General features: G+C 43.6%; 1 protein-coding gene across 1 annotated transcript; it reads left to right on the top strand.

The window, feature by feature from the left end:
* The first annotated feature begins 88 nt into the window (after positions 1–88).
* Positions 89–12,926, top strand: QTRT2 (queuine tRNA-ribosyltransferase accessory subunit 2). The gene is made up of 8 exons (XM_062595465.1): positions 89–282; positions 912–967; positions 1,676–1,752; positions 4,471–4,680; positions 5,636–5,835; positions 8,895–9,046; positions 10,540–10,657; positions 11,593–12,926. The coding sequence occupies exons 1-8, from the start codon at positions 89–91 to the stop codon at positions 11,852–11,854; spliced, it is 1,269 nt and encodes a 422-aa protein (XP_062451449.1). The 3' UTR covers positions 11,855–12,926.
* Positions 12,927–13,310: the final 384 nt, after the last annotated feature.

Here is a 13,310-nt window from a genome sequence, read left to right as displayed (position 1 = left end):
CGGCGCGCGTGGCCGCCGGTACGGGCCGCGGGAAGGGCCTGGCGGCGGCGCGTGGCCGGCGGCGGAGCGGGCGGCGGAGCGGGCGGCGATGCGGGTGGAGCTGCGCGGGGCGGGCGGCGGGCGGCTGGGCGCGCTGGCGGGCCTGGGCCGGGGCGGCGCGGCGCTGGCGCTGCCGGGCTGCCTGCTCTACACGCGCACTGGCTCGGCGCCCCACCTCACCCGCGACACGCTGCGGGCCGTGCGCGGCGTGCCCGCCGTGGCGCAGCTCACCCTGCCCGCGCTGTGAGTACCGCGGGGCAGCGCTGCCCGCCGCCCCCGCGCCTCCGGGGGCCGCCGGGGCGGTGGTTCGGGAGGGGACGGGGGCAGGGCCAAGGGGGCGGCGGAATCCCCCAGCGCCTTTGGACCGAAGCCCTCTGAACAGTTGCGCCTCTTCTTTCCGGCTCTCCGTCCGAATGGGGAGCTCTGTAGAAGGCTGGCGGCCTTAAAATTGGCGGAGGGGAAGCTGCAAGGAAAAGCTAAGGTCATAAAACTTGCTAGAAACGCCCCCCCCTCCCCGCCTCGTGTAGCTGCTGGGCGATGCGCATCAGTAACGTCATCCCGAAGGTCCCGTGGAGAAGGTGCCTTACGGCCTGATGTTCTCCAGCAGGGCTCTGGGTAAAAACTTGCTGTCTTGCCACAGAATTGTTATCATCCCAGTTTGTAAGCTGTGATTCTTCATCTCTGAGCTTATGCTGTTTAGTTGTGCTAGGTGCTTGCTTCACTGCCTGGTAGCTAGATGATAACTCTTGGCACCTAGCCCAATCCAAATTCAGGCAATATGTAAGTAAAGAAAGGGAAGCTGTGGTTACGCAGGCACCTCTTTTTCTTGATAACTGTTTGCTTAGATAACGTGTTTCTATGTCTGGATGCAGGGCAGAACTTCACGAGGTCCTGGAAGAATATAAAGAAGGAGCTGCAAAATTTATAGGTAGTGTATGTGTGTTTGCATGTGTTTCCAAGGAGATACACAGGACGTTCAACTTTCAAGAAGCTGTGACTGGGTTGGGACAGTTTATTTGTTCAAAGTGATTTGAAAATCCTTTTTGCCTGGAACTTCTCAGAGGCTTTAACAATTGCAGTGGCTATTCTTGAAAGGAAGGCTGCATGGCGTTGAGACATACTGTATGACATTTGAAACCTCTAATCTAGCAAGGGTGATACATTTCTGTAGCTGATATGTTCTCTCACTATGTTATATCCTTTCTTTAAAATCTTTGGCTTGAGACTTTTCCTCAGTTTAGACTGTCAGATGTCAGATTTTCCCAGTGTATCAGTTGATTGGTCAAGTGAATCGGCTATTGCGTCTGGTAAATTATATTGGGAGGAGCATTACTCAAGAAGAACCATAAATAAGATCTCGAAGGACCTGTGTAGCTTGTAGAACCAAAGGGTATTATTTTATGGTTTGTCCCATTGTTGCCCTCTCCTTTTTGCAGTCAAATTAAGCTGGGGCAAAAGTCTGTCTTTGTTGCTGGGAGCTCAAATGAGCAACATCTTTCTTTGTCAATCCCACAGAAGAACGCGTGTTTTTATCTGTGGGATACTTATTTCCTGTTGTGTATTTTCAAACGATGTTTTTGCATTAGTTATTTTTTTTGTTCACAAGACTCTACTCTGTCTTTCTCTTTGTTCCCAGGTATGCCGGACACAGTGCTGTACTGCTCCCTCCAAGATCCAGTTACTCCCTGTCCCTCTGGCTACAACACTAACAAGGTATAGTTGTTGTAAAGACTTGAAAGAGTCCACTTTAAGTTCCCATAAGAAGACTTCCAGTCTGTCTCACTCATCTGTGTGGATGTGCTGAGACTGTCACAAGATGATTTTCGTGCATGTAGAAGAATAATTCTCTACACAAAGAGAAATGCCAATTACGTGCTTATAGCTCCAGCTTGATGAAGTTGGATGTTTTCTTACTTGGCAATCTGTTCCCTGGGTTCCTGAACGGCTAAGTGGCAATTCGGATAGGAATGGGAGCCCTAGGCTTTCATGTTGTTGTTAATATACGGTAGTAAGAGGAAATGTGTATGTCTTGGCTTATATGTTGAACAAGCTCAACAGTGATTACACTGATAGGCAATAAACTGGAAATCCTACATGTCTGTGTTTACAATCTGTTAGAGGTCCACAAAGAGGAAGCATGTAACATTTCTGCAGGAAGCAGGTAGTTTTACAGACCTTTGCCAGTTCTGTCCCACAGGCATATGCGTTCCCTGCGCAGTCTGTCACATGCTGCCTGCCATGGCCAGGGCCATTGCTGGTGCTGGCTTGGATGTGATCAGTCCTGAGACCTGTTTGGATATGGTTGCATCTGGTGAAGGGGCACTGAGTGACAGCACTGAGTGACAGAAGGTAACTACCATCAGGCTGGATTTTGGCAATGTATATTCTTTGCTACTGGGAACCAGTATTGAGTCCTGTCCCTTAGCAAGAAAGGAATTACCTGCCACTTGTTTCACCACTATGCAGCTATAGGATACTGATATTGATCTAAGCCTAGATGTTGCAGGCTTGATTCTGCTTTTCTTGAAGTTGGTGAGGACTTTTGTTGCCAAGTTGCAAGGCCAGCAAGTTGTCCTTCTGCAACTGGGTCTGTGCTGACATGTACTTAAAGAATTTTGAAAGCAATTGGATAGAAGGATGTGCTCTGTATGACACAGGCTGGACTTAAATAACCATGGTATAAAGCTCTCTTTCTCTAGGCTATCTAGGGCTTTAGTGGCATGTCTGTTTTACTTACTGAAAGCAGGATTTCCACTGGAGAGAAGAATGTAGATAATCAGACTTCATTAGGCTTTGTGTCAGGCCTCTAATAGCTCTGACTTTTTCTCTTCCTACCTTCTCCTGCTGCTCCTTGACACCTTCATTATCTAAGTGGCAGCAGATACTGACTATCACCTTGCTACTGCAGAACAGCATTTTTGGGTGTCTCTCCTCTTTGGGGTTGCTACTTTTTATGGGAAACTTACGGAAATGTAATTATTTTAAATACTTTGTCCTTCTGTCTGTCTGTCTCTGTTTCACTCTTAATTTAGCTAAAACTGGCCACTAAGGGCCAAAAATAATCAGGGAAGATGGATGGACAGACACAGAGTATAATTGCACAATCCTTCTGTTTTCTCTGGAGACCAGACAAAAAATAATTGCTTCATTCATATTTTTTGCACCAGCTGATCAGATTTTCTTTGTGAATTGTATGCTTGAGACCTGTACTGCTTAATCTCATCTCTGGTGTGTGGTAGAAGACTTCATTTAAACTCTGGCCCTACAAAAAAGTTCCCACAATACTTTTTTTTGTTGGTTGAAAACCTTTCCCAATTTAAAAAAATCACTAATGGAGTTGCAGACAAAAAGAACTAACTTCTGAATGATTTGAGCCCAGACTCGAACCTGCTTGAATGCGCCTTTAAATATTGAGCCCCACAGTGTTACAAGACTAACAATAATGCAACAGAAGGAGCTGCCAAGCTGCACACACAAGCTAATTAGAGATTCCACAGAATAGGATGAAACATGGTAGCTTCTTGCATAGTTGCAGGAGCTCCGGTAGTTGAATGTAAGTGAATTAATTTGCTAGTCCAGATATGTTCATCTAACTTAACCACTCAGCACCATTGCTTTTGTCTTGCTCTGAAATCTTTTGTGGGGATAATGATGGAAGATGAGATCCATGCATGCGCACAGCATGGAAAGCCAGTGAGGAGACTTAATTTTATTACAACCCTAAAGAATACCTGCCATTTCTTAGCTTGTTGGATTTCAAGGCTGTGTCTTTCTTTTCCATGTAGTGTTTTAGTCCCTTCTTGGGTGATTGGATTTGAGATCTAAAATACCGCTGAGTGCTAAGATTAAATTGTGTAATGTTTTTCTGTGCTCTAAGTATACATACTTATATATTCATATGGATTGTGAGAATTCACTACTCAGAAGAGGAATTAGTTCGTTTCTTCTGGCATTTCTGTAGCCAGAATTTCTATAGCGCATACAGAATACTAGTAAGCTGTATTTCCTGTTGCAACATTTGTGGCCATTCATAGAGTGATAATACAGGTTTGAGAGGAATTAAATCTTTATTTATTTATTTACTACTTGTGCTGCTAATTTGGATGATGATAGGCCAGCTGCTCTATCTCAGACTCCCTGACACCCTTAAGTAGTCATTGTGTGTGAAAGGCAAGATGCCTATAGGAAAAAAGGGAGAAGGAGATGTGTATGATGGTTTCATCAAAGAACATCCCAGAAATCCCAACGCAGCCACTGATCTCCTTTCTTTTCATGTGTCGGGGCACCTGATGATCTCAGCCATGCTCCTGGAAAGCTTATCTACAAAGTGTTGTTCCAGTATCTGCTATTTTACCAGACCCCTCCTCTCCTTTGACCCTCAAGGTCTGTTAACCTTTGCCACAAACCTTCATCCCTGTTCTTCCTTGACAGACAGTGTCCCTGTGGGGGAATTCAGGGCGCATGGAAGTGACAGCTTCTAAATTCATGGATATACAACGTGCCATCAAGCCAGACTGGTTTCAGTGCATCTCTGATGGAGACACCATTTCTGGGGAAGTTGGTAGGAAAAGGGCCAAGAAGTCTGTGGATAGGTCTCTTTCCTTCCTGGATATATGCCTTCAGTTGCTGGAGAAATCACCGGTAAGGTCCCAAAAATATCTACGGGAGCTATAAGGCAGCTGCTTTTTGGTCTGTGTTACACCCTAGGCCAGTCCAAGGATGTCATTTAGTAGGAAATCTTGTTACACGTTATCAGGGAATGTACAGTTGACAGTCTTGGAGGGGGCATGATCGGTAGTACAATGTTTTTTTTTTCTACCATTTTCTTATCTTATAACTTGTCTCCAGCTCCAGGACACCTTTCTCTACCAGTTGTGGGGAACTCTTTTTATTTTATTCTGCTTTTGGACTCAAGTGGACATTTTCTACTTACCTTCATGCCACATACCTGGCTAAAGTAGGATTTTTCTCATTCAGATCAAGACAACTCATGTTATAGCCCCTTTAGAGCTTTGATTTGCTCTGAAGACCCCCAGTGCCAGGTGAGGGAGGACTTGCTGGGATTTGCTAGTACGGTTCTTTCTTTCCTTCAGCAGGTCTGAGATGTCCCTTGCTTTTGATGAAAGGGAACCTATCTGGGTCTGTAGTGGCAAGGAGAGAGTGTGACAGGAGCTGATATTTGTATCCCTTGAAAAGCAATTCATTGTGAGCCATGGTGTCTGGCAGCCAGGGTAACAGAACCTGCCTTGTATCAAGCTTAGACACCTTGTGTTCCTGTAGTGCTTAGGGGTGTCTACAAAAAGCAGCGTACAAAGACGATCTGTAGTTATTGCCTGTAGGGAGGTGGAAAGAACAACACAAAATCCTCAGTGATTTAGTGTCAGTTAGGAGCAGAATCTGGTCTCTCTTAATGCCATCTCTGTGTTACACCTGGACTTCACCAGTGTTGTGTGGGGGCTCATCCCACTTAGGGTGAAACACCATAGCTTTGAGACTTTCCTTGGAAAGTAGGGTTTAAGTAGCAGGGCTGTGAGGAGATGCCTTGGATGTGTTTGGCAGAACATTCTCTAACATTTGTAGCTTTCTCCTGGACCAGGAACTACAAGGAAGTGTAATGATTGGGGCAATTGAAGGTGGAGATATCTTGGAAGAGAGGCTCAGATCAGCCAGGGAGACTGCCAAGCGACCTGTGGGTGGCTTTCTGCTAGATGGCTTCCAGGGACGTGCCATGGCCAAGGAGACCAAGTTGAAGCTGATAGCTTCTGTCACAGCAGAGCTGCCAGAGGATAAACCAAGGTAAGTTGTGTGGGTGACATCCCAAGAAGTCCCTCCATCCTGCTGTGAGGAGAGTCTGCAGGCTGCTATGCAGTATCATTGTAGGAAATAGTCCTTCTCTTGCACAGCACCATAAGAGTGCCAGGCTGCATACCCGCTGCCATTTCAGGCTGCAGACTTCAACCCTCGTTGCAACTTTTAGCTGTAACTGTCACTGAGCTGTGCTCACAGCATAGATGCGAGTATTCCCCATGCTTGGGGAATAATCGAGATTGAATTCAAATATTTATTTTCTTTAGGTGGAATTATAGGCAGGATGCGTCTGGGCTGTTCGCATTAGACCTCTAAGGCCATGGTTTACTTGAAGTTCAGCTTAAAAATACTATCATGCCATTCTACAGGGAACCTCTTTTTTTCTGTAAAAAAACTATCATTCCAACTCTCCAGTCTGAACTGAAGGAAAGCAGAGAGCAGTGCAGACAGAATCGGTGAGTGCTTACATGGTCACATGGCAGCCAATCTGATCTGGTGAGGCACTGAGCCCCTGAATTTTCAGCGTTGGTACAGCCTCACCCAAAATAATCATAGAATCGGTAAGGCTGGAAAGAACCTCTGGAGATCATCTAGTCCAACACCCCTGCTCAAGCAGGGTCACCTAGAACACATTAGACAGGGCTGCATCCAGGTGGGCCTTGAAGATCTCCAGAGAAGGAGACTCCACCAGCTCTCTGGGCAACCTGTGCCAGTGCTCCGTCACTCTCACAGTGAAGAAATTTCCCCCTCACGTTCAGACAGAACTTCCTGTGGTTCAATTTGTACCCATTTCCTCTTGCCCTGTCACACGGGACAACTAAAAAGAGTTCTGCCCCATCCTCTTGACACCCTCCCTTCAGGTACTTATACACATTGATAAGATCCCCCCTCAGTCTTCTTCAGGCAATAATAACTATTCTCTGGTTAGATTGGCATAACGTGGGGCTTGTGGTCTGTTCTGAATAGTGGTTTGTGCCTGTCTGATCCAAATCAGAGCCTGGACAGTAGGAACAGCGTATTTTGACTCTTAAAAATGGCTGACAGTAACTGAAGACTTCCAAAAAACGTGTGTTAATAACACCTTGTGACACCTAGTGGTTCAGAGGTGGGGGAATTGCTAGCATTGGGTTGAACTTGGTTTTTTTGGTGTTCTGCATTGCTCTCACTGCCTTTGTTACTACTGCTCTTGGACGGATGCTTTTCTTTTCATCTCCTGAAGGGGCTGACTCGGACTCATTTGTCTTTCTGTAGCTGTGCTGCCCTCTGCTAGCTGAGCACTGCTCTGAATGGTATTCCAAAGGAAATTAAATTCCAAAGCATGTGTGTGATGTTGCAGTTTGTTCATCCTTACTGGTGCCTAGGGTTTGAATTTTCCTGACAATTAGGAGGTTTGCTGTGTTGTTGTATCCTGTCTGACTGAGCTACTTTAAAAAGGTCCCCTGGGAGCATTAGAGTACAATCTGCTCAGCTAACCTTAGTAGCTACCAGTGCATCTGCTTCTTCTATCAAATAGTTTGCTTGTCTGGTTAAGACAAGTGCTGCTGACCTCTCTCTAAGAAGAAAGCTGGTTAGCCTTAGGGGGTCTTGTACGAATCTTATGCGAATTTCAGAAAATCCTGCTTTCATAAATCATCCTTGCAGTTTTGGCTGGAGAAGCTATTTTGCAGCTATGTTCTACTCCAATACGGAAATCTATAGAAGACAAAAACGTAATGTATTTCACTGAAGAAATGACTGCTTTCTGCGTGGTGATGAAATGATCTTGTAAAAGTAATCTTTAGGGTCCTTTCAGATCTCTAAAAATACTGAAATTTTGTGGTAAAAAGTATTTTCCTTTTCAATAGCAGCAAAACATTTGCAAGATCAAATCTTTGTCCTTACTTATACAAAGATAAGTTTTACTCAGGATTTTGATCACATATGCACAGCTACTCTATTGAGTATCATTCTGTTCCTGTTGTGGGAGCATGAAACATGAGAAACTTGTGCCGTAAATCTTCTCCCATTCATATTCTGTGCTCATCAATTTAATTGGAGTACTTAGAAAAGTGACTAAAAATGGCACCTTGTGACTTCATTTATCAGCCCCTGTGTATTTTGCTAATTATCTGTTTAGATCATTGCCCTACATTAGCTTTTATTGCTTTCAGCACAGCCATGCACCTGCGGGAGAGCGGGTGCTGCTGTATTCTCTTCTGCTTCACCCACCCTCAGGGAAGCTGCCAGCTAAATTTGGCTAACAGCAGGATCTCTGTTAAGAGACATTTAACTGATGGCAATCCAGCTGGGCTCTTCCTGGCTCTTAATGCTATGTCCCAGAAGGTGTTACAGCCCAGGCTATTGGGTAAATCATTTCTTTTGGAGAATTGGGGACATTATTTGGAGAATAAAGGGATCAATGAGAATGAAAGGGTACGTTTAAGCAGGTAACATGGAGAGAGGAAGGATGAAACAAAGCAAGGAAGTTTTTCCTTTTTCAAAGGTGTTTCTCATTAATAGTCCTCCTCCAGGCAGTCTTCCAAGTGCTGTGTGATGTGGTTGTCACCTGAAGCACTTGTGTCTTTGGCCAGCCATCTACTTTTGCTCCTGATAAGTCTTCTAGACTGTCTCCTAACAGCTACCAAGCAAAGGAGTCTGTGTACCCAGAAACTGATAGTTACCACAGGCAGAAAACATAACTATGGAAAGTATCTGTTCTTAGGTGTAAGTGTTAGGTAAATCTTGTACTTAAATACATTTATATGAGTGTAAAATAAACTAAATCACTTAAAATATAATGAACACAATGAGGTTTTCCTTGGTAAATGAGGGATTAGTGCTATCTTTCAAGTAGGAGATGGGGGGGTGGGGGGGAGCCAGTTGCTGTATACTAGGTATGCTGGTGGTGTGGAAATGGAAGTGCACAAGATTGAGTGATGACTGTTGTATCTAACTGCCTTTTGTTTAGCAGCTCTTGGATTAAACTACATATGCTGGACATATCTTGAGATACCTGCTTGCTTCTGCTGAGAATATTCTAAATATACCTTTTTCTGCTTCTCTTGCAGAATCATCCATGGTATAGGCAAACCGGATGAGGTGCTCGAGTGCATTGAAAGAGGAGTGGACATTTTTGAGAGCTTCTTTCCCTTCCAGGTGACAGAGCGAGGCTGTGCCTTATCTTTCAGCTATGACTACCATCCCAATCCTGAAGCAGCAGGTAAGCTTCTTGCTGGTCTTTTCAGTGCTCGTTATCATCCTGGCTGTATCATCTGGCACTGTGCTAAGCATAGTTTATGCTTTAGAAGAATCTCATGCTGTTGAGTTCTGTCCTTGAAGTAAGTGCAGTAACAGCTGGGAAAAAATGGAATACCTCTGTCAAATGTTGGTTTTGAAGGCTGCATGTTTTGAGGGGAAATCTGAAGAGAACTTGAGGCATCAGTCTGGGATCTGAATTTCTGATTAGCCAAAATATCCTGAAGTATTTCTCGAACACCTGTTTAACAGAGGTCTTTATAGGCTTAACTGTATTTGTCAACTCTCAATAGGACTGTTTGACACCACTGGCAAATCTTATGTTACCTTTAGCAGTGAAAGTTGGACCTATTTAAGTGGGGAAACTATGATACATGGTCTCTAGATTTGTTTGAATCTGTTTGTGTTTGTTTTAATAACATTTTTTTGAAATTCCTTCTCCTTTCTAACTGACTAAAGTTAGGGATCCTATTTCTTCGGACAGCTTTCCTCTTGTCCTTGTGTTTATCAGTTAATATCACAATGAAGATAAGGTGTTTGTTTTTTCTCCTGGGTAGAACCTAGCGCCTTTTCATGCTTGGATAACTCAAAGCCAACTGAACAGAACAGAATATCCTGTTTCTTTGTGCTGTGGGGTTTTTGGTGTTCTTTCTTTCTTTCTTTCTTTTTTTTTTTTGGTTTGTTTTTTTAACTTATCATTGTTCTTTACCTTCTCACACCTTACTCTTGAAACTCTAGGATTCTGCGATTGGAACAGTCTTTGTTCTGTGTCTGTGTAACATTCAGTAAACAAGGGTTGTGCAAACAGTAATAATACTGATGTTTCCAGAGGTATCTCCTACTTAAGAATAAGCCTAAAAAATGCAAACTTGCAAAACTATGGGATGATTTTTTAAATTTAAGGTACACTGATGAAAAGGCTTATGTGGAATCTTTTTCATCAGTGCTACCAGCCTCTTGATTCCAGCTGTTCAAAAAGAAAAATCCAAATCTCTGCTTGATGACAGCATGTGAAGTAGAATGATTGAATATGGATGAGTTGCCTGTCTGTTCTAACAAAATCTCAAGAAAATCAATTTGTTCAGGTGATTGCATTCTATTCAGCGTGAGGTTCAGGTTGGAAATATTTTTGATATTAAGAATTCAGCTCAGTAGAGCAGCAAAAAGTTGTTCTGCTGTTTCAGTTCTAACTCTACGTTAGGTTTAGTAGATCACTTTCCCCTTGTCTCTTTCCATTTTGATAATCTAAAACAGTAGTTGTCTCAACTTAATCTATGATGATTAAATGAAAACAGTTGGTTTGTATGGGAAGGAGATGGAAACTTGTGCCAAGAGTTTTTTTTTTTTATTTTATTTTTTTTAATCTGGCAAGAGAGTAGCAGAAATATCTGGTGTTGGATTTCTAACCTTTCTCTTCCATTGCTGCCTGCTGATAAAAGGCTTTTTATTTTTAAACAGTTTTAAAACAGAATGGGGTCCAAGACCCAGAGAAAAACAATGCTGAAAAAGACCAGGATGAAATCTCCAGAGCTGACTCAGAAATGACACCATTTGAGATATTTCTGAAGGACAAAAGGTATGTGAGTCTGAGAAGGATATCTGCAACTGTATCACTAAATATGAGGGTTTTGTCCTCTGTGTTTGATTGCATGTGGTCAGTAGCTGGATAGGAGATTTGCAAAACATACAAGCATTGAAGAAAATATTTCTGGACGTTGAACAGAAAGTGCTGGGCAAGTGTTCTAGCTTGATAACAGGCAATAGTGTATGAATGAAAGCACCAATATTTGCCCAACCTAAAGCCAGGGATTTTTCTGAACACTCTAGCAGCAGTTATAAAGTATGTTTCAGCTGAAAGACAGAAGTCGAGCAAAGGCTGTCTGAGGATCATCTTGTTCTTCTGCATCTCTGATCTAACTTGAGTCATCTGAAGACACTAGATCTTTTTAAACAATAGTAGGGGACGCTTTCTGACTCAGTTCGAGCATATGCTGAGTGAGCTACCTTCAGTTTCTAGATACCTGACAAAAACCTTGGCCTGCTTTACCACTTGTCTTTCCACCTCTCCCCGCTCTGTGAAAACAGTGCGGCTTGTGGTGGAGGGGAATACTGCATACAGAAACAAGTTGTTCTGAGGAGTGGAATCAGCAAATCCTTGTTTCTGTTGGATTCTTCCTCCATAGACCTCCATATCTGGTGAGGTGAGTCTCATGCTGCAGCTTTTCTGTCAGGGAAAGCACAGATAAGACTCCTCTGTTAGCTGTTTTGTGGTCAAAGTTATCTCCTGACTTGTGTGGCTTCTTGTTGCCATAGTGATGTCCTGCCTGCTATTTGAGTCCTTCATGACACTGGCACAGAGGTTGGATATCAATACGTCTTACAGCAGTGGGACTCAGGCCCTCAGGGCTTTGGGGCTGAGGTCCCTGCAAAGGCTACATAGTAACTGTGGATGTTCTTTAGTGCTTAAATGTATCTTCTTACCTTTGTTATCCAATGCTACTTCCTCCATAGATACCAGGATGATTTTGGTCCCTTGCTGGAAGGATGCACCTGTTACTGTTGTCAGAGGCATACTCGAGCCTATGTCCATCATCTCCTTGTGACCAATGAGCTGTTAGCTGGCGTCCTGCTCATGATGCACAACTTTCAGCACTACTTCAGCTTTTTCAGTGCCATTCGAGATGCCCTACGAGACAATAAACTGGATCAACTGAAAAAGCTGATCTTCGGGCAGGCACTCCAAGGCCCAGCAAATGCAAAACCAGGCCAGTGATTCAGAGAAGATGGTGAGAAGGAGAACCTGCCACGGGGGGAAGGTTGCAGGTTTCATCCTTATGCAGTGAGACTGTAAACTGCGTTGCCAGCAGGGTCACCTGGGACTGCTAGACAGTTAAAGACCTCCCTCCCTGGAGGGAAAGGAGATCTTATTCAAGCGTCCCTTTCAGTTAATTGGCTTGATGCATTCTGGGGATATGGAGGAGCTGAACAGCTCACAAGACCAGTATAGATAGTTTTATTTTCAGTTCCTCACTGGTGGGTTTTGGGGTGGAAGAATAGAATTACTAAACGTGGGATTGAGGAAGAAGCAGGGCATATATTTAAAATGAATCCAGCTGCCTGATGGGAAGCTCAGCAGCTGTTTGGTATTCTCATTCCAGATTCAAAGGGTATTACGGGTTATTTTTTTGTAGAAAATTGGGGTGACATGGCTCTCTACATCATGCAACTCCTTGATGAGAGATCCTGCCTCGGTCTAACACATTTCTGCTTATGGCCATTGCCAGCATCAGTGTCCCTGAAGAGAACTGAATTGAAGTGCTGTTTTATTCAGATGCATGTAGGACTGCATGCGCGTTTCTCTCTCAACACTGCCTGCAGTGTGGAGTGTTCTCTGGGACAGGTGTAAGCCCTCCATCTCAGCCTGGCCTTGCCTTACAGAGGCCTAGTCTGCAGCATTAGAGCTGGAAAGAAGAGAAAATGCTTGATCCATGTCCTGCTGTAGAGGGTATTTGTTTTTGTTGTTTTCTGACTCTGTACCTTTCCACCTTTATGGACTAAGATTTCAATCCCACACTAGTGTGTGATTGATAACTAATATACTGTTCTTTCCAACTGCTCTAGCACTGGTTTGTCATAGCAGACCATGCAAATGTTCGTGTGAGATAGAGCTGTGGAAATCATAGGAAAAGGCATTTAGAAGAAAATTCTTGTGCCTCCTTATTTTAAAATATTGCTCAGTTATGTCACATTCCTTTTATCCAGTTGTTTTATGTCTCTTTCATTAGAATCATGAATTTATTTGTCTTATGTTACAAAGCAATAATAAAATTTTTTTATTCGTTAAATTGGTTCCTCAAGGTGTGACAGAGATGGTGTACTGAAGGATTTGAGTGGAGTGATCAAGATGATATTTCCTAGAAACTTGATCCAGCAGCTGCCTGATCGAGGACAATGACCCATCTAGGAGTAGGATTCCGTCACCGAGAAGGAGCCCATATCGGTCACTTCAGAAGCCACAATAGAAAAGGAAACGTTAAAAAGGCTCACCCCCTCTCCCTGTGAAAGAATATGAATTAAGCTTAGAAAAATACCACAGTTCAAGTTATTGGCCTTAAAGCAATTAAGGATTGATCCACAGTTCACTCTTCCCTATTACTTTAACGCTGCTATTTTAAAATTTTTAATGTCTTGCATCAGCATGGCTCTACCATAGAGTAAGAGTCTATAGT

The sequence above is a fragment of the Rhea pennata genome, chromosome 1 (genome assembly GCF_028389875.1).
Source record: "Rhea pennata isolate bPtePen1 chromosome 1, bPtePen1.pri, whole genome shotgun sequence".
NCBI classification, from domain to species: Eukaryota; Metazoa; Chordata; class Aves; order Rheiformes; family Rheidae; genus Rhea; species Rhea pennata.
Note: the sequence above shows the minus strand (reverse complement) of the source record. Positions and strands in the feature narration are given on the sequence as shown.

Excerpts from the sequence above, each read along its gene's own strand:
- QTRT2 (XM_062595465.1), top strand. The coding sequence starts at position 89 with ATGCGGGTGGAGCTGCGCGGGGCGGGCGGCGGGCGGCTGGGCGCGCTG. Across the intron at positions 968-1,675 it reads AGGAGCTGCAAAATTTATAG|GTATGCCGGACACAGTGCTG; the intron begins GTAGTGTATGTG and ends CTTTGTTCCCAG. Across the intron at positions 10,658-11,592 it reads ATATTTCTGAAGGACAAAAG|ATACCAGGATGATTTTGGTC; the intron begins GTATGTGAGTCT and ends CTTCCTCCATAG.